The 25,432-nt window shown below is 36.0% G+C and overlaps 1 protein-coding gene and 1 pseudogene across 1 annotated transcript; both read right to left on the reverse strand.

The window, feature by feature from the left end:
• Nucleotides 1-595: 595 nt before the first annotated feature.
• Nucleotides 596-1,458, reverse strand: LOC120149046. The gene is made up of 3 exons (XM_039161967.1): nt 1,079-1,458; nt 908-997; nt 596-803 (listed from the first exon to the last, which is right to left on the reverse strand). Exons 1-3 carry the CDS (start codon nt 1,456-1,458, stop codon nt 596-598), a joined length of 678 nt encoding a protein of 225 aa, XP_039017898.1.
• A 572-nt stretch (nt 1,459-2,030) lies between these two features.
• The window catches only part of LOC120149047, a 35,207-nt pseudogene continuing 11,805 nt past the window's right edge, over nt 2,031-25,432 (reverse strand).

A 25,432-nucleotide genomic window follows, 5' to 3' on the forward strand; every position in this document is an offset into this window, starting at 1 on the left:
GATATACCTGCACACATCTACAAATGTAGAACCAAGAAGCCCTCAGCAAATCAACAATCACCAACACTAGCCAATGCTCCATTCCAGGCAAAGCTGAAGATTAACACTATCAACCTTGTTTATGTTGTATCCTTATAACCTTGCCCCAACCGATCTCCTAATACTTTCAAAGATATCATCAGCTGTCCTAGAGCAGCCCCTAAAACACCTGAGATTGTGTTCTTTCCACACAAAGTATAAAATACAAATCCAAGCCAATTTCAAAATATAAATCAACAAGGATTTACCCATGAAGTTGGCTACTGCCCAAGCCAAAGAATCACTCCAACCCAATTCCCTGTGGGGGATTCTACAAGTCTGCAGCACCTTGCTCCAAATTCCCCTAGAAAAACACAGTCATTGAAAAGATGGTCCCTGTCTTCAAGCCCAGCATTACAAAGAACACAACCTCCATCCAACTCTATTCCCATATTGTTGAGTCTATCCTTAGTAGAAAGCCTATTCAAAACAGCCATCCAAGCAACAATTGACATTCTTAGGACATATAAGGGGAACCAAATAAGGTGTTCCCATCTGACCTTTTCCCTTTTGTCTCTTAACTTTCCCACACCCATTTACTTTTAACCATATTCCAGTCCACTATACTACCAAATAAGACAACAGCTTTATTCCTAAGCTTAAGCAGTTTTCTTAAAATCCAGTTAAACTGAGGTTTAGGACTGACTTCCCAGTAAGCAGTCTCCTTCATAGCATATTCTTTGATCCAGACCACCCAAAGTGACCATGCATTAGCTAAGATGTTCCTGATCAGTAAGAAGCAACATACCTTGTTCCAACAACCAAGACTCTTCAAACCCAAACCACCCTCTGATTTTAACCAACACATTTGTAACCAGCTCACTCTAACCCCCTAGTAGGAATGTCACCACCCTTCCAAAAAAATCTCATACAAAACTGCTCAACCTGCCTAATGACCTCATTTGGCAGAACCAGCTGCCTACACCAGTAATTTGAAATACTAAAAATGATAGATTGAATAAGCTACAACCTACCACCATAGCTCAGCTTCAATTTAGACCATATGTTCAGTTTACTTCTAATATTATCAATCAAAGGAATGCAATCCTTGACAGCTAATTTTCTAGTGACTAAAGGCACCCCAAGGTACCTAACAGGGAGTCTTCCTAATTTAAATCCAGTTACTGCCAGCATCCTACTTAAGATATCATTTTGTACCCCACAAGCAAACAGTTCATATTTACCAGTATTAAGCTGAAGACCAGACAAATCATAGAAAATCTCCAAAACCTCAACAACACCCAAAATAGAGCTCTCGTCACCATAACAGAAAATAAGCAATTCGTCAGCAAAACTAAGATGGGTGAGGGAGACACGTTTGCATTTAGGATGAAACCGGATTAGGCCATTACAAGCAACAACATTAAGCAAATGAGACATCACATTCATACCAAAACAAAAAGATAAGGGGACAGAGGGTCTCATTGCCTAATCCCCCTTCTCCCTTTAAAAAACCCCCACTAAGCTCCCATTAAATGCCACAGAGAACCTTGCATCAGTGATACAAGACCTGATCCAAACTCTAAATTCCTCAGGAAGCCCCAAGGCAGCAAGAACTTTCAACAAAAAATCCCAGCACACATAATCAAAAGCCTTCCTAAGGTCAATTTTAAGAGCACATCTAGGGGACAGTGAGTTGCGTGAGTATCCCCTAACTATTTCCTGAGCTAATAGGTTATTATCAACTATGTTGAAAGAAACTAAACTCGTTCGATTCCAAATATTAATTTAATACCACAATGGGCCAAGTGTAAACAAAACCTGAGAGAGAAATCGAACTCGCTATATTATAAGGAAAACCCACAAAAGCGAGCGACCATATCAATAATTTGTTGTACCGCCTCGGGGCTTTCACAACCCTAACCTTACTTGCAAATTGCAAAAACAAAAAGCTTTCTACGTTTATTTCTCTTGCAGGGAATGAATTAACATAAACTATCATACCAAATGGTTCATTCATTTCGAGATGATGTGTTACGTCGAAATGTCTTGGTGAAATACTTAGAGACCGGAGTGTTAGGGACCGGAATCAGCTTTCCGACAACCGCCAGAGGCCAACTTCAACGCACAACAATAACAACAATAGCAGTCATCAATCCGCTTTCCAAATTTCAACCATTCTTGCAAATGGCAAAACAACTTTGTAATTTCTAATCTTATTAACTAATATCAATTAGCAAGAGCAACATAGAGTAATACTAATATGGACATTCTACCAAGGTGTATTTTAATGATTAAAATTGAAAAGAAGAGTAAGAGCTTACCTGCCGATACCAATGCCAATAGACACAAGCCATGACTGCCAATCAAGTCTGACTGTGCTGGTAAACTTTCCAAGGAACTCTATAATGATTATCTAATAATACACTCTTGGAATTAGTATCACAATTCACATGTATTCTGAGTAAAAATGGATCATTACAAACAAGATAGAATCAATGGTAAAAAGGATAAGATGATTGATCACATGAAGAATCAATGTAAATCCAATGATACCCATAAAGAGGTAGTTTTTAGTCACTCCTTTGAAGCAGTTAAGCTTCTTCCGGCTTTCTAGTATTAAACTCATTAAATATTTGTAATTTGGAACAATAATTAAATTTGTGCTTCACACTGATTGCATTTTTTATTCAGATAGATATGTTTCAGCACTAATGTAGACTTTTCTCACATAGAATAAGTAATGGTTACTTGCACAGTTAGTACTTGAAAGATGGTCAAATTCTTGATTTGGTATTTAAAAAGTTAAAAAATCGGAATTAAGTGCTTGAACTTTGATTCTATCCATCAAATTGCACAACGCTAACCAAAAAAAGACACCCGACAAAATTGCAACATGTGACATGGTAAGTGGTTATTGGCTGATTCTAGGTACATCATCCATTTGTGTTGAAAACATTTTGATATTTCGATATAACAAATTAAGTTAAATGAATTTTAAGATTTTCCAAATGATTTTCTAAGTATATTCGATATAATTATTCGAATATCAAAATATTACTCTAAATCTTTCAAAAATTATTTTTAATCCTTACTCAAGTGTAAAATTAAGTTTTAGTCTTAAAATAATTTCAAAACAATTTTACAAAATATTTTGAACCATTTCAAAGCCAAAATTCCAGATTGCTCAGAGGGAACCGATTCCCCTCCAATGGGGTACCGATTCCCCCTGAATGGTTTGGCTCCAAGAAAAACAGAATGCTCGGAGGGAACCGATTCCCCCCAGGGGGTACCGATTCCCCCCTGTTTAACGGTCGAAATATTTGAATTTTACACTTAGGGAACCGATTCCCTATGAGGGGAACAGATTCCCCCCACGCTCCAAGCTGTTTTATTAATTGATTTCACACTAAAACACTCTATTATCTCCACTAATCATCCCCAACGTTCAGAATTAATTCAAGGAGTATTTAAACAAGCTTAGAAGCCATTGATCAATAACAAGAAACAACAAGCAACCAGAATCAAGAGAGAATCAAAGAGAAAGCATCAAACCTCAAGTTTGAGTATTTCAAGCCTATTTTTCATTCAATATTCATTTTTCTTTCAAGAACACTTATTGTGCTCAATTGTATTATTCTTGAGTGTTCTTTTCTTTGTTCTAGAATTGTGCAAACAACCTACCTTGTGAGGATTTCCTTGTAAGTTTGTAAATTTGTATTGTTCTCTTTGGGAGAGAGTGTTCTCAAGAATTTGGGGTATAATTCTTGAGGGTTTGTAAGGTTACTCTTTGTCCTCAAAAGAAAGACAAATTAGTGAATTTGTGGAAAATCCTTAGTGTGGATAGCTAAGGTAGTGGACGTAGACTTTGGTTGAGAAAGTCGAACCACTCTAAATCGCTGTGCAATTACTTTCAATTTTCTGCAAAAGCTTCCACCAAAATTTTAATTGTCAATTCACACCCCTCTTAGCCATATTCGTCGATCGATTAACTCAACAATTTGAATAATGGTATCTAGGAAAGTTGACAGATAGGAGCAGAGATCTAGGTAACTAATTGTGAATGATTAAACCCTTAGCTACCAAATCGAGAGTTTAACTACAACTTTGGTGCTAAATGAGTAAATTAACCTTAAAACTAATACCAGCAAATCGAAAGAATACCCCAAGCAGTTCACATCATCAATTACTTACTTGACACATGACAAATGCGTTAAATATCAAAGTATTCTTCACTTCATAAGCATGTGTCCTGTCAGGGTCATCTTTTAAATGAAGAATTGTCATGCCTTCAAAGTTGAGCACGAGGACAATAACTTGATATGAAGCCTGAAATGACGTGTGAAAAAATGATAAGAGAAGACAGAATTGCAAAGCTACATTTTCGAGACTCTGCAAAGCTAACAACTCTCTTAATTAATGAAACTTGCAACTATGACAAGTGAAAATCTAACGGGGGAACAAATTTAGTCTTGTAATGAGGGCCCAAGAAGACAGGTACCTGTAAGAGTAAGTTCCTCCACATGATGTTTGTAATTAGAGGTTTCCTGAGAAATAAAATAATTATATTAATAACGAAAAGACAATTTAATTGTACATCAGCCCTTTTTAATCATATAATAATTATCTTTGTTTTTTTAGATAGGAATTGGAGGTCTCGTTAAAAACCTCCTTCATAATTACCAATCCCCATAGAGCGAACAGTAAAAAGTGGAAGAGGAAAAAGAGTACCTCATATTTATTAATAGAATGACAAAAAGCTCATATTACAACAGATAACATACTAAAGCCTTACAAACAGAAACCCTTACAAGACCTCGGTACAACCAAAACTAGAACCCCAACTAGGCTCCAATTACCCTATCCCTTGTTTATCTAATTTGTCAGCTTCCTAGTTGGCACACCTACTAATCACCTTGAGAGTAATAACCTCTATACATATTAAGGAACCAATTTCCTTGACGAGGCTAACATAAGGAGCAGGGCACCTCATCGGATCCTTGATCCACAGAACCGTGTTACTGCAGTCACATTCCAAAATAAATCAACCATAACTATACCCCCTAGATGATGTCCCGAGGAGAATACCCTCTCTAACAACCTTTTATTCGACAAGAACATGAGGACCTGAGCTAACCGTTCTTGAAAAAGTTCCCATAGTTTGACCATTTGAGTCTCTAATCAAGCCACCAATGCCACCACTGTTCCAATCTGAGTTAACAGCACCATCAACCTTAACCTTATAAAAACCTGGCGAAGGAGGGGACCAAGTAACGGGAGAGGAAATAGCAGGTTGCCTCCCTCGGGGAATAGAATCTGCTATGGAGGGGTCACAAATCAAAGTGTCTAAACTTAATTTGGATTCAGGATTCTTCGCTATAAACCATGAAGCCATACAAAACCTTGTTACAAAGTAGAATGATTGAATATCTTCAGGCCCATTGTCAAACACAATAGAGTTTCTAAATTTCCAGATTGACCAAAAGGCTACCCCAAGAATAAACGGCCAAATACGAGAGTTAGGAGCTAAACCCTCCCACGCAGCCACTAAGGAGGGAAAATCCAAAGGAAGAACTACTAAAATTCTCCAAATTCTGATTAGGTGGTTCTAAAGACCCCATAAAATGACACAGAAAAAGAATAGATGGGAGGTTTTTTCAGGACACGACTTACATAAGGGACAGAGCACATTTACCACCACTGAAACACCTCTTTTGGCCAACTCCACTTTAACCGCTACTTTCCGATGATCTACTTGCCACAACATAATCTCCACCCTAGGTGGTACTAACCCTTTCCAGATATTACTTAAACCGCAACTCCACTCTCTTTTATTACAAAGAATGAGGTCTCTAGCAGATTTGACTGAGTAGATGCCTTCCACATTCCCTGTCTATACTAACCCATATTTAACATCCAAAATGGGATTCACACAAGATAATAGGGTCATTAGGTTCAACCATTGATCTAATTACCAATCCACTAAGTTTTGATGTCCCAAACTCAACACACAGTGCTTAAACTTCCAAAATCTGTAATCTTCCCTCCCTTATTCAGCGACAGGGAGAATATCCTTGGAAATTAAGACTTTAAAGGGACGTTACCGAGCCAATTATCGTGCCAAAACAACCTTCCCATCTCCCAAACGACACTTAATATGACTTTGAAAACACTCCCAAACTTGTCTTCATGTATACAAGACCTAACAATCCCTCTCCAAAAACACGAGGGATGCTTTAGATGATCGTTAGTTAGGACTACAAACTGGGGATCCAAGTTATACCTATTGCATATCATATTCTTCCAAGGTGAATCCGACTCTGCGTCAAACTTCTACACCCACTTTCCTAGTAAGGCTTGATTTAGAAGGTTTAAATCAATGACCCCTAAACCCTCACACTTCTTGGGTAGACAGATGGTACTTCACTTTACCCAATGTATACAATTTTTCTCTTCATTATCACCCAAAGAAATCTAGCCATGGTCGAGTTTAACTTATTGCAAATGGTAGCCGGAATCTTAAACATAGAGAGAAAAAAAATAGGAAGAGCAGACATTACTGACTTTATAAGCACCAACCTACCAGTCAAAAACAACATAGAAGCCTTCCAACCTAATTTATTGTAGAACTTCTGAACCATTGGATCCCATAAGACTTTCGAGTTCCTCTCCGCTCCAATAGGCAAACCAAGGTACTCGGAGGGAAAAGAACCTACTGAAACGTTAGCCGCCAAAGCCCACTCCCCAAAGTTTCATCCTCTATATTTACTCCAAACAACCTGCTCTTAAAATAGTTTAGTTGAAGACCCACCATAACTTCGAACACTTTTAATACCCTGACCACATTAACAATTTAACCTCTTGAAGCTCTGCAGAAAATAATTAAATCATCTACAAATTACAAGTGGGTTAATTCATAGAAATTACTTTAGTTTCCCACCCGAAATCCCTTGAACAACCCATTCTCTGCAGCCTTTAACAACATCAAGTTTAGAATCTCACCTACTAGATTGAATAATAAGGGTGAAAGAGAAAAACCTTGGCGCACCCTCTAGCCATCGGGAACTATTAGTAGGCGCCTCATTAACCAAGATTGATATGGATGTCATTGAAACACATTTTTGGGTCTAAGAGATCCATCGATCTCCAAAACCCATATCCTTCATTACACATAACAGGATAGACTACTCGATTGAGTCGTATGTTTTCCTAAAGTCTACTTTAAGTACTAACTCTTTCCTCCTCCAATAGTCTATACCTTCATTAACTATGAAGGAACAATCAAGTATTTGTCTACCCGGGATGAATGCGAACCGATTAGGGCTTATAACTTGGTTTATACAGAACCTCAATCTCCTTGACAATACTTTCAATAGTATCTTGTAAAATCCACCAACCAAGCTAATTGATCTATAGTCCTCCAATTCTTTCGGAGAGGATTTCTTCAGAATCAAGGTAATAAATGCATCATTGATCCTCTTCTCCCAACTCTTACCCGAGAAAAAATCCCTAAATTATTTCATAATGAGATCTTTTAGATTGGGCCAAAACTTCTTAAAGAATCCCATATTCAAACCATCCGGCCCGAGGCTTTGTTACTTTTGGACGAAGCAATAGCTTCCCAAACCTCAACTTTCGAGCATTGTTTTTCAAGAGGGGTCATCTGCTCAAAAGATAGCTTTGAGAAGTTTAGATCAAAGTTATTTAAGGCTCAAGGCGCATCGAGGCACATAGTGTCATGGAGCCTTGAGGCGCGGGGCGCATGAAAGGCACACGATTAACGAAGGTGAGGCGCGTGATATCCAAAAAATTGTAATACATGTATATGTTAATGCAATTGTCGTAACCATTTTTTGGCGGGACAATCGTTTAATTGTTTAAAATACAGTTACGATTTTAATTTTGGAAAATGGTTGATTTTGAATTAAATTGGATTAAATTGGAAAGAGTCGCCATCAACCTTTGGGTTAGGTAGGTCGAATACCTAAAACTGTCTTTTAAAAACAATTTTAAGAAAAATCATTTTTTAAGACAAAAGTTGGTATGCGTTTACCAAAGATTTGATTAAAACGGGTTCGGGAGTCTGTTACGCGTGGGGAAGGATTAGCACCCCCACAGCGCCCAAAATTGATACTGTTTAGCTTACACATTGTTGTAATGGTGGAAACCCTGAATCGAATATAAAATTAAAATATGATCCTTTTATATAATATTGATTAATTTGCTTCAATAAAATTATTTAATTAGAAAAATTATTTAATTTTGAAAAGAAATCTCGACATTAACAATCCTCCGTCGAGAAAGCTATTTCATCTATTTCTTATTCAAATTCGAAAATTTCATTCTCCTTGATTTTTTTTTAAAATTTGAATCGAATATAATTTAAATATCAATTTTTGCATGAAATAATATAATATTTTTTAAGAAAATATAATAAAATATTTATAATAATAATATTTTAATCCTTAAAGATGAAATAAAATAATAAGTAAGAAAAAAATAATATTTAAAAATAATTAATATAATTTGTAATGTGAGAACAACATAATTTTAAGCAATATATAATGGGAGCTCCACTTGCAAAAGTTTTTTTTATATAAAAATAGGATAAGAATCTCACGACATTTTCAATCACATAATAATCAAAAGTTTTTGAAAATAAGAACATAATTTTAAACACTATATAATGTGAGAACAACACAATTAATAAAATAATACAATATATATTTTATAAAACACACACCTACCGTAAAATAATTTTCCATCACCTTGACCCATAAAATTAAATTGTTTAAAGAAGAATTTTATATGATAATGGGAGCTCCACTTGTAAAATCTTTTGAAAATAAGGACAATGAAATCTCATGTCATTTTGAATTTCATTATTGTATTCCATTATATATTTAATATTTAATGTTAACAAAGATGTCAAAACCAATTAAACTGGTATTTGCTAAAAGTTAATAAAATATATATTATGAATACACAAGATTTTGAAAATATAATAAATAACAAAGAAATTGATTTACATAATAAATTAAATAACATTAAAGCTTTTATGACAAATAAATTTACTAAGTAAATATAATTGAAACTACTTTATAGGTTTAGAACGAAATCAAATAAGTTTAAATTAATGTTATATATATATATATATATATATATATTAACATGACTTAAATGCTAATTTACAACATGAAATAACAAAGACTAACAAATTAAATAATTCGGTGACTAAAAACAAAATAATAATAAATTTTAAGATCAAATTTTAATATAAAATATAATATACAATCAGTGACTATAATATAATAGTTAAACATATAGTGACCAATGTCAAATATTTACAATAATACATAACATATAAAAATAGGATTAAAATGTAAAATAAATTAAAATAGTAGCTCAAGTTAAAAGTTATACTAATGACCATAATAGAAAATTACAAACTAAGAAAGATCTTATTGGCGAATATCCCATGCGAAATTACAGATTGCCCCTTCGTTAAAACTACGTCATTTTGTACAGTATATTTAAAACCCAAAACGGGCTATTATTCTCATTCTTCCCTCATTTTCTAATCTCACACAAATAAAAGAGAGAGAGTTCCAGAGAATTCTCTCAATTCTATCAAGTACAGAAAGGTTCCCACGGTGGCCGGAGGCTCCAACGGCGGAGTCAACGGTAGAGCACGGTCGTCGGAAAAATAAAACCGACCTCAAATCATTCTATTTCTTCCCCACAACCCGAATCTCTACTTAGTTTCACCTAAAATCAACCATAGGAAAGTAGATCTAGAGATTACCTTCAAAAGAAATGAAGAACACTGCAACTTTTGAGCTTCCACGGCCGGCTTTATAGCTTCCCGATGTCTTTGAACCTCCACTGTAAGTCCTCTCCCCTTGCTTATTGTTTTTGTTTTTTTTCCTTGATGAGTGTTTTTTTTATTTTTTATGTTCTCTCCCCCTGTTCGTGAATGCCTCCCCCTTGATGGATCCCCCCTTCCTCATTCTTTATGGTTGCCATCCTTACCGAATCCCCTTATTCCTTTCTTTTTTTCTTATGTTTTGGTACGATGTTGATGGGTTAGGTGAGATTTGTTGGATTTGCTGACTTTGGTGATGGTTTAGGTAAAGTTTGAGTGGGGTTTGTTTGTAAGTGGGTGAGTGGAATGGTGTTATTCACGTGGGGGCATCGATTTTAATTAAAATAAGAAAATGGTGCTCACAGCTGCCCCTCTTTGCTCATTGCTGTGAAACGGGAATGAAGCAAAAATAAAAGAGCGTCATTTTTGACTCAATTTCTTCTCTTCAAGTCGTGGGTTCTTCTGGAAATGTTGGTCTGAAGTTGAACAAGTTCTTCTCATTATGAACTTCTTCTCCCTTGTTGGATGAATTCTTCTCATTATGAACTCTCCATTAGAAATGTCAATCCCTCAAGCGAGGCGTCACTGATTCAAAATGTCGTGAATCGAGTGATAGGTCGAACAAGATCTTCTCATTATGAACTTCTTATCCCTCTGTCGGATGAGTTCTTCTCATTATGAACTCTCAATTGGAAATTTCAATCCCTTAAGCGAGGTATCACTGATTCGAAATGTCATGAATCGAATGATAGGTCGAACAAGCTCTTCTCATTATGAACTTCTTCTCCCTCTGTCGGATGAGTTCTTCTCATTATGAATTCTCCATTGGAAATGTCAATCCCTCAAGTGAGGTGTCACTGATTCGAAATACCGTGAATCGAGTGATAGATCGAATAAGCTATTCTCATTATGAACTTCTTCTCCTTCTGTCGGATGAGTTCTTCTCATTATGAACTCTTCACTGGAAATGTTGAACCCTCAAGCGAGGCATCACTGATTTGAAATACCGTGAATCGAGTGATAGGTCGAACAAGCTCTTCTCATTATGAACTTCTTCTCCCTCTGTCGGATGAGTTCTTCTCATTATGAACTCTCCATTGGAAATGTTGGTTCACCTCCTTTGCGGTGAATCTTAATTGTTATTGACTCTCTCTGAATTTCTGTCAAAACATTCAAAACATTTCAATGAATATGAATGAATGAGCATGCTCCTATTTATAGATGCCTACTGATGTATGCATGATGTCCTTTTAAAATTATGAACTCTGTGGTCCTACAAATCTTCATTTCAAATGCGTCATTTGTCCTTTCGTTTGCACTTCACACTTTGCTTGGGCTATTTTATACAAATTCTCATTTCTCTTGTTCCCATACAAATCCTTTTCTTCTTCCTTTTGAACTGTTCATCTTTGTCAGCATATCAAAATATCATTGTTTTCAATGTGCTTTTTTCAACTCACATGCATTTTCTTTGGTCACATCTTACTCTAATATTTTCGAGCATTAGGGCTAGAATCTCTAAAATTGTAAGTATTAATTCAGAGTAATACCAAAAAATCTTTTATTTTTTAATGCCATGTCAATCCACTTATAAGAAAAATGAATAAAATTGGGACTTGAAAGAACAAACAAGAAATTGAATTTACAAAGTTATGGTAATCACATAAATAATGGAAATTTAAAAATACATGTCAGATGTCCCTATGAATCACTAGCACGAATGTTCTTGAATCAATCCACTTGATATAGTTATCGAGTTGAGCTTCTGTCTGGAAGACTTCAAGGATTTCCAAAATGTCTATAGATATGAAGCTTCTCTCAAAATATAAGACCCTCGAGATGATTTAGATGTCTGATGCCTAATCTCAAAATGCCTTTGAGCCGCCTTTTTAGGTTTTCAACTCAAAGTCTTCCTTTGGTTTCAAGATGTCCTTTGCGGATTTTCATCTCAAACCCTCCTTTTTTCTCTTCATTTTTTCATTTTTTTCATTTTTTTCCTTTTTTTCTTTTTCTTCAAGCATAATACTTCTTGACAGAATCTGAGTGTACCAGATTTCTTAGTTTTTCTCATCCATCTATGTCATTATCAATGCTCCTCCAGAAAAGGCCTTATTGACACCATATGGACCTTCCCAATTAGGCATCCATTTCCCTCGGAAATCTTTATGAATTGGAAGGATCTTTTTTAGCACTAGATCACCCTCTCGAAATTCTCTTGGATGAACTTTCTTATTATGAGCTCTCATCATCCTTTTCTGATACATCTGACCGTGGAAAATAGCTCTTAATCTTTTTTCTTCAATGAGATTCAACTGGTCAAACCGAGCTTGAACCCATTCAGCTTCATCCAACTTCACCTCTTTTAAAATTCGAAGTGATGGGATTTCTACTTCCACTGGCAAGACTACCTCCATCCCGTAGACTAAAGAGAAAGGCGTTGCCCCTGTCGAAGTTCGTACTGTAGTTCGATTTGCATGCAAAGCAAAAGGTAATTTGTCATGCCAATCTCTGTAAGTATCAGTGGTCATTGTGATGATCCTTTTAATATTTTTATTTGCTGCTTCCACTGCTCCATTCATCATTGGACGGTATGTCACTGAATTAGAATGTTTTATCTTGAACTGAGTACAAAGTTCTACCATCATCTTTATTCAGATTGGTGGCATTATCTGTGACAATTCTTTCTGGCAACCCATACCGGTAAATTATCTCTCTTTATGAATTTGCAAACTGTAGATCTCATGATATTTGCATATGAAGCAGCCTCAACCCACTTAGTAAAATAATCAATTGCTACAAATATGAAGCGATGTCCATTCAAAGCCTTTGGTGTAATTGCCCCACATACAAAACAACCATGGTGTGGTCATCACTTGCAAAGGTGACAGAAATGTATGGATCTTATCTCCATATATTTGACATTTGTGACATTTTCGTGCACAATCAACACAATCTGAATGCATAGTGGCCCAATAGTATCCATATCTCATGATCTTCCTGGCCATAGAAAGCCCATTCGCATGTGTTCCACATATCCCTTCATGTACTTCATCAAGTATACTTTTTTCTTCTCGGGCATCCACACATCTCATCAAAACTTGATCACTACCTTTTTTGTACAGAACTTCCCCATCTAATACATATATGGCAGCCATTCTCCTTATTGTCTTTTTATCGATCTCAGACGCACCTTGTGGGTAAGTTTGATGCTTGATGTATTGTAAAATGTCATAATACCATGGATGACCATCTTCCTCTTCTTCGATATTATAACAGTGTGTCGGGGTTTTATACATTTGCATTTTAATTGGCATCATGTCAGCTCTTCTATTTACTTGGAACTTTACAGAAAGTGTCGCCAAAGCATCTTCCATTTGATTATCTTCTCGAGGGAGATAATTGAAAGTGACATATTCAAATTCTTTTACCAATTCAAGGATCAATCTTTGGTATTCCACTAACTTTGGATCCTTTGTCTCCCATTTTCCTCACAATTGATACACCACTAATGAGGAGTCTCCATATACTTGGAGCACTTTGATTTTTCTTTCTACAGCTGCTCTTAACCCTATAGCACAAGCCTCATACTCTGCCATATTATTGGTGCAAAAGAACTCCAATATGCTCGTAAAAGGATAATACACATTTTCTGGGGAAATCAGTACTGCTCTAATTCTTTGTCCTAAAACATTAGATGCCCCATCAAAATACAGCCTCCAGGATTTATCATCTGAAATTGTTTCCTCCTTGGTTGTGATGCACATCAGAGCCTCATCTGGAAACTTAAAGTTTAAGGACTCATAATCATCTGAGGTACGACTTGCAAGGAAATCTTTTATGGCACTCCCTTTGATTGCTTTTTGGTTCACATATACAATGTCAAATTCTGATAACAACATCTGCCATCTAGCCAATCTACCAGTTAAAGCCGGTGATTCCATTAAATATTTCAAAGGGTCAAGCTTAGATATCAACCAAGTAGTATGGTATAACATGTATTGCCTGAGCCTTCGAGTAGCCCACACCAAAGCACAACATAGCTTTTGAATTGGCGGGTATCAGATTTCGCAATCGGTTAACTTTTTACTTAGATAATAGATGGCTCTCTCTTTCTTTCCAGATTCTTCATGCTACCCTAATACATATCCCATCGAATTTTCAAATACCGTTAGATAAAGGATCAATGGTTTACCAGGGACTGGTGACACCAGAATTGGAGTATTAGACAAATATCCCTTGATTATCTCCAAAGCCTTTTGGCACTCATCGTTCCAAACTTTGGGGTTGTTCTTTCAAAGCAATTTGAAAACTGGGTCACATTTTTTAGTTAATTGTGAAATGAATCGAGATATATAATTTAACCTTCCTAAGAATCCTCAAACTTCTTTCTGTGTATGAGGCGGTGGAAGATCTTGAATGGCCTTTACTTTATCTGGATCAATCTCAATTCCTTTTTGACTAACCACGAAACCCAAGAGTTTCCATGATGTTACCCACGAATATGCATTTAGTTGGATTGAGTTTCAATTGATATTTCCTAACCTTTGGAAAAGATTCCTCAAGTTTTGAATGTGTTCACCTTCAGTCTGGACTTGGCAATCATGTCATCCACATACACTTCAATTTTTTGTGCATCATGTCATGGAAAAGAGTCACCATAGCTATTTGGTAAGTTGCCCCAGCATTTTTCAAACCAAATGGCATCACTTTATAGAAAAATATGCCCCACATAGTCACGAATGTGGTTTTTTCCATGTCTTCAATGTTTATTTTTATTTGGTTATACCCCGAGAAGCCATCCATAAAAGAAAACCACGAATGACTAGAAGTGTTATCCACTAAAGTATCTATATGAGGCAATGGAAAATTGTCCTTCGGGCTTGCTTTATTAAGATCTATGTAATCCTCACACATGTGAACTTTCCCATTTTTCTTTGGCACAGGAACTATGTTGGCAACCCATTCTGGATACTTTGCCGCTTGAAGAAACCCTGCATCAATTTGTTTCATCACTTCCTCTTTAATTTTTAACAACATTTCTGGCTTCATTCTTCTGAGCTTTTGTTGAACTGGCTTACATTCAGGCTTTATCGGAAGCTTGTGCACTACTATATATGTACTCAGCCCTGGCATATCTTGGCAAGACCATGCAAAGATGTCCTTGAATTCTCGAAGAAGATCTATCAAGTCTTGCCTTATCTCAGCAGAAAGTGTGATGCTGATTTTCACTTCTCTCTTATCATCATCAGTTCCCAAGTTTATAACCTCAGTTTCTTCCTGGTGAGGTAAAATCTATTTGTCCTCATTTTCTACCAGTCTTAATAGTTCGTTAGGAACATCACATTCTACCTCATCCAGACACTCATTGATTTCTTCCAGACATATGGGATGCTCAAAGTTTATCTCAGTATTAATTCAGAAACATTCATGCTATTGATATTGTGACACCTGCAAAGGGAAAAATTGAATCGATATATATTTGGAAGGAGACCAAAATTTATGAAATGAATGTAAAGAATAAAGAATAAAGAATGAAAATGTAAAATAATAATGGTCATTTAAGAAACAAAAGACTGCCTTTTATTGAAAGCAAGTAGAGTTAACATAGCTGCCCTTATGAAAATTCCTTAATACTTGCGGGCACAAGTATAGGGATTAGTATTGGGTATTACTCTGAATTAATCTTAAAAACTACAGTTATCACGTTAATGACCAAACCCTCCAGAGCTTCATTGAACAAGTTTCTGTCTTTCATCTGCTCTTCTTCGTCAATTGCTCTGGCTAACTGTTGCTCTATATTAAACACTCCTCCAAACTTGAAAGAGCTCATCAGGGGAGGAAAAGACATATGCTCCCACGGAATGTCCTCTCCTTTCAGTCTAGCTCTTCTTATTTTACCTCTCTTTTTCGTTTCTTTCTTTCTTTGCTAAAAATCAGGCTTAAATCCCAACCCGAAGCGATCGCCCTTTATCATGACAAATTTGGGATATAAAGTCTCTTGCAGGCATCTACCAATACCCCTTCCTATCTTGGATCCTTTTCCTAGAGTCTCTCGCACAATCATCTTAGTACAATTAGATAAGCATGGGCGAGGAATATTGTTTCTTTCAACAACAAAAGTAGCATTGACAAATTCTAAGGCTCTGAAGGAATACTCTAAAGCATTCTCATTCATCTCAATATATGGGATGTCAGTCGTCACAGAAGCAATAATTTCTTCCTCTGCCCCAATACTGATCAACTGACCATCTGACACTAATTTTAATTTTTGGTGTAAGGACGAAGGGACTGCCCCTGCAGAATGAATCCATGGCCTCCCAAATAAGCAATTATATGAAGGGTTGATGTCCATCACCAAAAAATCAATATTGTAGATAGTTGGTCCAATTAACAGTGGTACCTCTATATTTCCAAGCACATTCCGTTGAGTTCCATCAAAGGCTCTGACAATGTTTTGGTAGGCCCTCATATATGAGTTGTCCACCGGTAACCTTCGTAATGTGGCCATAGGCATAACATTAAGTGCAGACCTATTGTCAATCAAAACACCTGGTAAGACATGACCATAACAGTGAGTTGTGATATTTAGGGCTTTTACCGATCCCATTCCACCATCAGGAATTTCATCATCAGTGAAAGTTATGTAGTTGTCAGCAGCTATGTGCCCTATAATTCGATCCAACTTGTTCACTGGTATATCCTCAGGAACAAACGTTTGATTGAGCACTCTCAATAAAGCATTCTGATGTACTTCTGAATTTATTAACAAATCCAAAATCGAAATCCGTGCTTTTTGCTTGTGTAGCTGCTCAACTACATTGTACTCACTATATTTTAGAAACTTCAAGAATTCTTGAGCTTGTGTTTCTGTTACCGGCTAATTGATCATTGGTGGGGGTTCGTCGTTGAATATCTTCTGCGGTACCACTATAACTTTTCCTTTTGCTTTCACTTTATCTACTTCTTTCGATATCTCGGGAGAATAGCACCTCCCACTTCTTGTGAAGTGACCAACTTCATTCACTATTTCAGTCATCAAGTTGCCTCTTGGTGCTTCACCTTCAACTACCTTTATTTTCTCTAGCGAACCAGAATCCCTTATCAATGAAACATTGGCAGTGTAGTTCCAAGGCACCTTGCTGGTGTCTTTAAATGGGAATGGTGAAGGAGCTGTGATTACAACTTTTGGCGTTGACGACTCAGAATTATTGCTGATGGTTTCACAGTAATGACCACTGGCTTGCTTGTTCTGTGAACGGGCTCGGAATTTTCTGTCGTGAAGACATTCTTCTCTTTTTTCCTTATCTTCCTCAAAGAACTCTACCTCCTTATTATCCATCAATCTTTGTAATAACCCCTGAATTCAGGGCAAAGTGAATTTCATGTCCTTCTTCTCGATGATATTCGCAATAGTGTCCACACTCGTGGTCTTTGGCTTAGGATCTTGTTAAATCATGCCAGACTGACAGAGTTGTTGTTAATACCTAATTGAAGGGAGATTTAATTTCATGAACGTCTTTCTTTGCCTTCCTCCTATTCTCCTCATTGATTGCATTTACCCCTTTACCTCCATGATTCGGTAGTGGGTGTGTTGATACATCTGTTGAGTCAAACTGTAATCCTCCTGTGTTAATCAGATTTTGCACTATCTTTTTGAAGGCAAAACAATTCTTAATAGAATGGCCAGCATTCCATCGGGAAATCACAATCTGTATTTGCGTCATACCAATAAGGGTACGGTGGTTGAAGAGGAGTCAAACGGTAGGGGCGTACCACATCTGCTTTTAATAATGAGGCGTATATCTCTGAATAGGGTACGGGTAGTAGTGTGAATGATACTTTTTCTCTCTCCTTGCGAGGTCCCCTGAAATCATTTATGGCAGTGTTCATGTCATTCCTCTCCGCCCTTGATTGGGTTATTGTGACACTATTTGCAGTATTCTTGTGGTAGACACTTGCAACTTCATTCTCATTTTTCCGGTATACAAGTTTTTTGGAGCTAGACCCTTCAGCTATTCAATCTTGCCACTTTTTATAGCATTTTCGATGAGCTCACCAGAGATGATCAAATCAGTAAAATTTTGTGGCATTTCCAAGCAAATGCCCCAAGTATGGAGCTTTCAAAGTGTTGACAAAAATTATAGTAGCTTTTTTTCGAGTAAAGGGGGTTGGACCTATGCAGCAACATCACGCCACCTTTGGGCATATTGTCGGAAAGTCTCATTGCTTCTTTTTCCATATTCTGAAGAGTCCACCGATTAGGAACCATATCTGTAACATGTCGGTACTGTTCTATGAATGCTTTTCCAAGTCTTTCCATGATTTGATGTGAGCCTAGTTAATTGGTTATACACTTGGGGCAGAACCTGTTAAACTGTCTTGAAAATAATGAATCAACAGTTTTTCATCATTCACATGACCAGCCATCCTCTAGAAAAACATGGTAATATGAGATGAGGGGCAAGTGGTTCCATTATATTTTTCGAATTCAGAAACCTTGAATTTCATAAGGATGATCAAGTCTGGTACCAATCTCAGCTGTCTAGCGTCAGACCCATAGAACGGTTCAATCATTCTATTTTACCATTTCTTCAAATTCTTCAACTGTTGAGTTATTTGTTCATTGGCTTTTTCCTTTCGGCTAAGTCTTTTAGATCTAGAGTTAAGCGTTCAGTAACAGGCTAATAATTTTTGGGAATGCAGATCCCATGTGGTACTGTTGATTCATTGCTGACATATACATGAGGTCGGCTTTTGAGGTACCGAAGGGTCAGAGATGTGTATAAGTGTAAAACCAGGAGGAGGACCGAATTCTGGTGTAAACCCTGGTGGGTGCTGGGGGTCAGAAGTAAGCCCCGCATATGTGATGATGGTCCAAACCTGAGAATGCGATAGATCTTGCTCGGATGATGTTAGTTGGTCATCCGCGATCCTTCTACCTATAGCAGTTCTTAAACTTTCTTCCATCCTTTGTGGTAGACCGTTTGCGAATTTGTTATCTCTGCTTCCATCTTAATTAATCTCTCTCTCATTTCTTGAGCTTGTTTGTTTTGTTCAGTTGAATCATTCTTGCTTTAATTTTCTTAGTTGTATTTCGAGTACCGTACGGGTGTGAAATGAATGCCAGAATAACTACAATGATTGGAAAATATTTTATATTATTTTTGGTATTTTAATGGATGCATGTAAATAGTTTAAAACAAAATACAAATGCATGATATAAGACTCTATTATGCAAAGATGCAAATGAAATGCAAAAGGTATCGATTCCAAAGTAACCATTCTTAGAAAAGTTTCATTCTTACAAAGAGCTTTCATCTTTACAAGAAGATCAATTCTACAAATACTGTTGGCTCTGTTGTTAATTCCATGATTTCATTCATGATCCAGCGACCTTCTCCCATATTCAGATGATAAACTAGTACAAAACAATAATTCAGCCTTGTTGGCTAGTTCTTGTGTATAATGGGCCACCTCACTCATTTGTGCTATTCTTCGCCATCATGCGTTCCTCAACCAACATCGGTGGTGTTCATTGTATCCATCCCTCCTTACTGAGTAATTTCCCTTTTGAGATTGGTAATGTGTACTCGACGCATTGAAACTCACTCTCTAGTCCTGACTTGCTCTCGTAAAGAGTTTTCTCCACGGGTAAGCCTTAAGTTCATCCATTCAGGTGGCACTTGCATTTGAAGTAAGGACTCCTAAGATGTGAGATATGATCTATTAGCTCATTCATAGATGAGACCGATTCAACTCCTCTTCATAACTGGTTTGTAAACTTCAATTTCTTGGTTAATTGTCCCACTCTACTGCTCTTTGTTAAAATCTTGCATAAGACCCATTTGGCATGTTTTCTTCAAGAATTGGTTATCCCTGTCTCTCAGTCCACATTTCCTTTTTCTTTTCTTTTCTTTCTCTAATTCCTGAATCTTTGATCTGGCCTCAGTTCCTCGAGTATATTATCATCTCAGCTTCCAAACCTGACTCGATGTTTTTCTGCTTCCCACTCCTTCAATACAGCTTCCTTCAGTCTTCAATTTCTTGACTCTACGGCTTCCAATCTTAAGTGCTTAGTCACTTTTTCTCAGCTTTATTTGTCCCGCAATTTCTTCGGCTTCAATTCTCCTAAGTTGGTGTTTGTTCTCAGCCCAGACTTTGAACTCGTTGCCTCTCAATTTCCAACTCTTTAGCCCTTGTTGTGATGTCTTGCTAGACCCAGATTTTTTGCCTTTGTAGATTACGGTATTCCTTTTTAAATCAGCAGCTCGAGATCAACTTTCTCTTTATCTTCTTCAACAAATCACATTGTTTAACATGGAGACCCCTATCAAGATCTATCATGAACTTTTCTGTCTTGCTTCTTCTATTGCTTTGTCCCATTTTTTCCTTTCAGCTTCAATCTTGCTAGACCCAGATTTTTTGCCTTTTGTAGATTACGGTATTCACTTTTTAAATCAGCTAGCTCGAGATCAACTTTCTCTTTATCTTTCTTCAACAAATCACATTGTTTAACATGGAGACCCCTATCAAGATCTATCATGAACTTTTCTTGTCTTGCTTCTTCCATTGCTTTGTCCCATTTTTTCCTTTCAGCTTCAAACTCGGCAGTAAGAATCTCAACCTGTGAAGGTACCACCTTGATAAGTTCTTCCCAAGGGATATCTCCTCCTGGATCTGGCAAAAGGACATTTTCATTTGTCCTGGTAAATCTCCAAGCCTCATAGTCGGGTGTATACATAACATCTCCAGACACAACTCTTGTTCTAAAGGTTCTTTTCCAAGCGAGAGATAGATCTCGTGCTTTCTTCTTGTAATGGTCTCCACGATAAGTGATTTCAGATTCCTTTAAGCCACTTGTTACTGGAACAAATTGTCGAGCTATATATTGTATGAGAACCATTAATGGGGCATAGCTGACTCCTCCCCAAAATCCCAGCAAAGGGACATGGTCAAGATCCCCTTATCTAAATAAAATATCAGTATATCTAAGCCAGGGAACACACCAAGCAATATCTCGGTCTTGTAAATTACTGAAAGTTGTTATCCATTTCTTCCTTGGTAACCCTTCTGGCCACTCTTTGCTCAGAAATTCTTTCAAAGGCGAATCTTCGATAATTATTTAGGGATCAGAAAGTTTCTGCCAAAACTGCTGGTGCTGGATTTACCCTCTCCAATATGTCAAAGAAATATGCAACAACACTCTCCACATGGAACAAAGTCTTTGGAATATTACTAGACCATATATGGCAAGAGAAAATGTGTCCAATCTCTATCTTCATCTCTATGCTCGAGTATCACCTTCTTGAGACAATGCCAAGGAAAATATCGTTTTCTCCTTTTTGTTGAATGTGTTGTACTATCCAATTTCACCTGTACCGGTAATCTTACTAGTTTTCTTGAAAGATTGAACTTTCGGAGGTCTGGAATAAACTTTATCCACCTGGATGTTTTCGAAATTAAACAGAGTTGTATACTCCTCGATCGTTGGTGTCAAATCCTGCTTGTTAAAAGTAAAACAGCTGTATACAGGATTCCAGAATCATACCAGAGCCTTGAGAAATGATTCATCCATCTTTACATAAAGAAGTTACGTTACGTCACCATATTTCTTGTAAAACCTTTCTTTGGCGGGTGTTCTCCAACTTTCCCAAATCTCTGTCAATTCTCGTAAATCGTTCTGCTTGAGATTAGCATTGACACCGTGGATAGCTGCGATACATAACCTTCAGGAAAACTATCTCCTTTTACTTTTGCATTTCCTCCGACCAAGCTCGTACAGTTGGATTGAGTTCTTCCTTGTTATGAAAACTTTTTTCCATTGCAATGATCGCTCTTCTAATCTGATGATTACTGGTTAATCAACACATTTCTTTTTCATGATGATTATGCAAAAATGCCAATGCAAGCAACAAAATAAATTAGAATACAAACAAAAGAGGAAAAAATGAATTAGTAATAGCAAGATAATCATAGAATTAAAATATGTATCTACAAATAATATAACACCTACCCAATCATGATATCTACTTGAGCATGCTTTAATAGATATAATCATACCCGAACATGCTTTCTACCCCAAAATGATTATGATCCTAAACACATGGTATCTAGTCACATAATGTTATTCGAAAAGAACAAATATTTTACGAATATAAAGCAAAAAAGGTAAGGTTCAGAACACCCTCCTTTGTGTACACTTATTTGGGTACCTATTGACAGACAGAGGTTCAGTATGTCATACTAGGGTGATTGTTCTAGGGTTCACTATGCATGGTTTCGACTCTATTAGGAAAAGGTACTCGAATTGTCCTTGATGTCGGTGCCCCCTGGGCTACCAAACCCTCAATCCTAGCCCACTACAGGCTCGTATGGATCGAGTTTAGTTCGAGAGGATACATTCACTTATGTCCATGCGGAGAAACAATTTATCTCAAGTAGACATAAGATATATGAACCCCAAAGATACTTGCTAAAACCCGTACGGAGAAACAAATTATCTCAAGTAGGTTAAGCTTTCATCTCAACTTAAAAGGGACAAAGCGTAAGTGAGCTTATGGTATGCAAATGAACAGATGTGTGTGAGGAACATTCAGCCCTTTAACGAAACCATCGACGAAAAAACTTTGGACAAATCTAAAACAAAGAAAAATGTTAATAAGATAATAATAAATGAAGCAATTAAAACTTCAATAAAAGGATCATAAGTTAACTAAAGACTCGAACTCATAATTTTCACCAAACGACAATGTGTAAGCGACTTACAGCCTGACTTCTGAAAACAAACTTCCCCAGCAGAGTCGCCAAGCTGTCGTAACCGTTTTTTCGGCAGGACAATCGTTTAATTTTTAAAAAACAGTTACGATTTTAATTTTGGAAAATGGTGATTTTGAATTAATTGGATTAATTGGAAAGAGTTGCCATCAACCTTTGGGTTAGGTAAGTCGAATACCTAAAATCGCCTTTTAAAAATAATTTTAAGAAAAATCATTTTTAAGACAAAAGTTGGTCTGCGTTTACCAAAGATTTGATTAAAACGGGTTCGGGAGTCGATTACGCGTGGGGAAGGATTAGCACCCCACAGCGCCCAAAATTGATACTGTTTAGCTACATGTTGTAATGGTAGAAACCCGAATCGAATATAAAATTAAAATGATCCTTTTATAAAATGATTAATTTGCTTCAATAAAATTAATTAATTAAAAAAATATTTATTTGAAAAGAAATCTCGACATTAACATACTCCGTCGAGGAAGCTATTTCATTTATTTCTTATTCAAATTTGAAACTTCATTCTCCTTGATTTTTTTTAAAAATTCAAATCGATATAATTTAAATATCAATTTTGCATGAAATATATAATAAAGTTTTAAGAAAATAAAATAAATATTTATAATAATATTTTAATCCTTAAAGATGAAATAAATAATAAGTAAGAAAAAATAATATTTAAAAATAATTAATATAATTTGTAATGTGAAACAACATAATTTAAGCAATATATAATGGGAGCTCCACTTGCAAAAGTTTTTTTATATATAAAATAGGATAAGAATCTCACAACATTTCAATCACATAATAGTCAAAGTTTTGAAAATAAGAACATAATTTTAAACACTATATAATGTGAGAACAACGCAATTAATAAATAATAAATATATATTTTATAAACACACACTACTGTAAAGTAATTTTCCATCACCTTGACCCATAAAATTAAATTGTTTAAAGAAGAATTTTATATTATAATGGGAGCTCCACTTGCAAAAGCTTTGAAAATAAGGACAATGAAATCTCACGTCATTTGAATTTCATTATTGTATTCCATTATATTTAATATTTAATGTTAACAAAGATGTCAAAACCAATTAAACTGGTGTTGCTAAAAGTTAATAAATATATATTATGAATACATAATATTTGAAAATATAATAAATAACAAGAAATGATTTACATAATAAATTAAATAACATTAAAGCTTTTATGAAAATAAATTTACTAAGTAAATAATTGAAACTACTTTATAGGTTTAGAACGAAATCAAATAAGTTTAAATTAATGTTATATATATTCAAATTAATATATACATGACTTAATGCTAATTTACAACATGAAAACAAAGACTAACAAATTAATAATTTGGTGACTAAAACAAAAGAATAATAAATTTAAGATCAAATTTAAATAAAAATATAATATACGATCAGTGACTATATATAATAGTTAAACATATAGTGACCAATGTCAAATTTACAATAATACGTAACATATAAAAATAGGATTAAAATGTAAAATAAATTTAAATAGTAGCTCAAGTTAAAAGTTATACTAATGGCCATAATAGAAAATTACAAACTAAGAAAGATCTTATTGGCGAATATCCCATGCGAAATTACAGATTGCTCATTCGTTAAACTACGTCATTTTGTACAGTATATTAAAACCAAAACGGGCTATTATTCATTCTTCCTCATTTTCTCATCTCACAAATAAAAGAGAGAGTTCCAGAGAATTCTCTCAATCTCTCAAGCACAGAAAGGTTCCCACGGTGGCCGGAGGCTCCAACGGTGGAGCCGGTCGCCGGAAAATAAAACCGACCTCAATAGTTCTATTTCTTCCCCACAACCCGAATCTCTACTTAGTTTCACCTAAAATCAACCATAGAAAGTAGATCTAGAGATTACTTCAAAGAATAAAGAACACGACAACTTCGAGCTTCCACGGCCGCTTATAACTTCCCGATGTCTTTGAACCTCCACTGTAAATCCTCTCCATTGCTTCTTGTTTTTGTTTTTTTTCCTTGATGAGTGTTTTTTTTATTTTTTATGTTCTCTCCCCTTGTTCGTGAATGCCTCCCCCTTGATGGATCCCCCTTCCTCATTATTTATGGTTTCCATCCTCACCGAATCCCCTTGTCCCTTTTTTTTCCTTATGTTTTGGTAAGATGTTGATGGGTTAAGTGAGATTTGTTGGATTTGTTGACTTTGGTGATGGTTTAGGTAAAGTTTGAGTAGGGTTTGTTTGTAATTGGGTGAGTAGAATGGTGTTATTCACATGGGGGCATCGATTTTAATTAAAATAAGAAAATGGTGTTCACGGCAATCAAACTCAAATATCATTAATACCCAATATAAGGCTTCAATAGAGTTCATTATCAAACTCAAAATACCAACCTAAAGTTATAAAAGCTATCAACAAGCATAGTCAAGTACTAAGTTTAACAAAAATATCCATCATGCATAAATAAAACATCAAATAAAGTCACTGATAATCATCATCAAACATCAAACTCGTCCTCCTCATCCGTCTCACAATCCCCAATGTCTTCTTCTTCAGTGTCACTCTTCTCTAGCATAACAACTTCATCATCTTCATCTACAAGGTGTGGTCTAGCTTTTTCCTTTCCTTTCGAACTTGAACTAGCAACATTCTATCTTCTAGTATTATGGCCAAGCTCATAAGTTCCGGAAGCTATACCAACATCCCTCCATGTCAAATCGTCATCATCAAACACATAATCTTCATTTTCTTCTCCATCCTCATCCATTA

This window comes from Hibiscus syriacus, unplaced genomic scaffold (genome assembly GCF_006381635.1).
Source record: "Hibiscus syriacus cultivar Baekdansim isolate YM2019G1 unplaced genomic scaffold, ASM638163v2 tig00110988_pilon, whole genome shotgun sequence".
Classification (NCBI taxonomy): Eukaryota; Viridiplantae; Streptophyta; class Magnoliopsida; order Malvales; family Malvaceae; genus Hibiscus; species Hibiscus syriacus.

What these genes read in the sequence shown, in the direction of transcription:
- LOC120149046 (XM_039161967.1), bottom strand. Translation starts at nt 1,458, where the DNA reads ATGTCTCATTTGCTTAATGTTGTTGCTTGTAATGGCCTAATCCGGTTT. An exon ending in AGAAGTAAACTGAACATATG is followed by an intron (nt 998 to 1,078) that starts GTCTAAATTGAA and finishes TTACTGGTGTAG; the next exon opens with GCAGCTGGTTCTGCCAAATG. An exon ending in GGTGACATTCCTACTAGGGG is followed by an intron (nt 804 to 907) that starts GTTAGAGTGAGC and finishes CTTACTGATCAG; the next exon opens with GAACATCTTAGCTAATGCAT.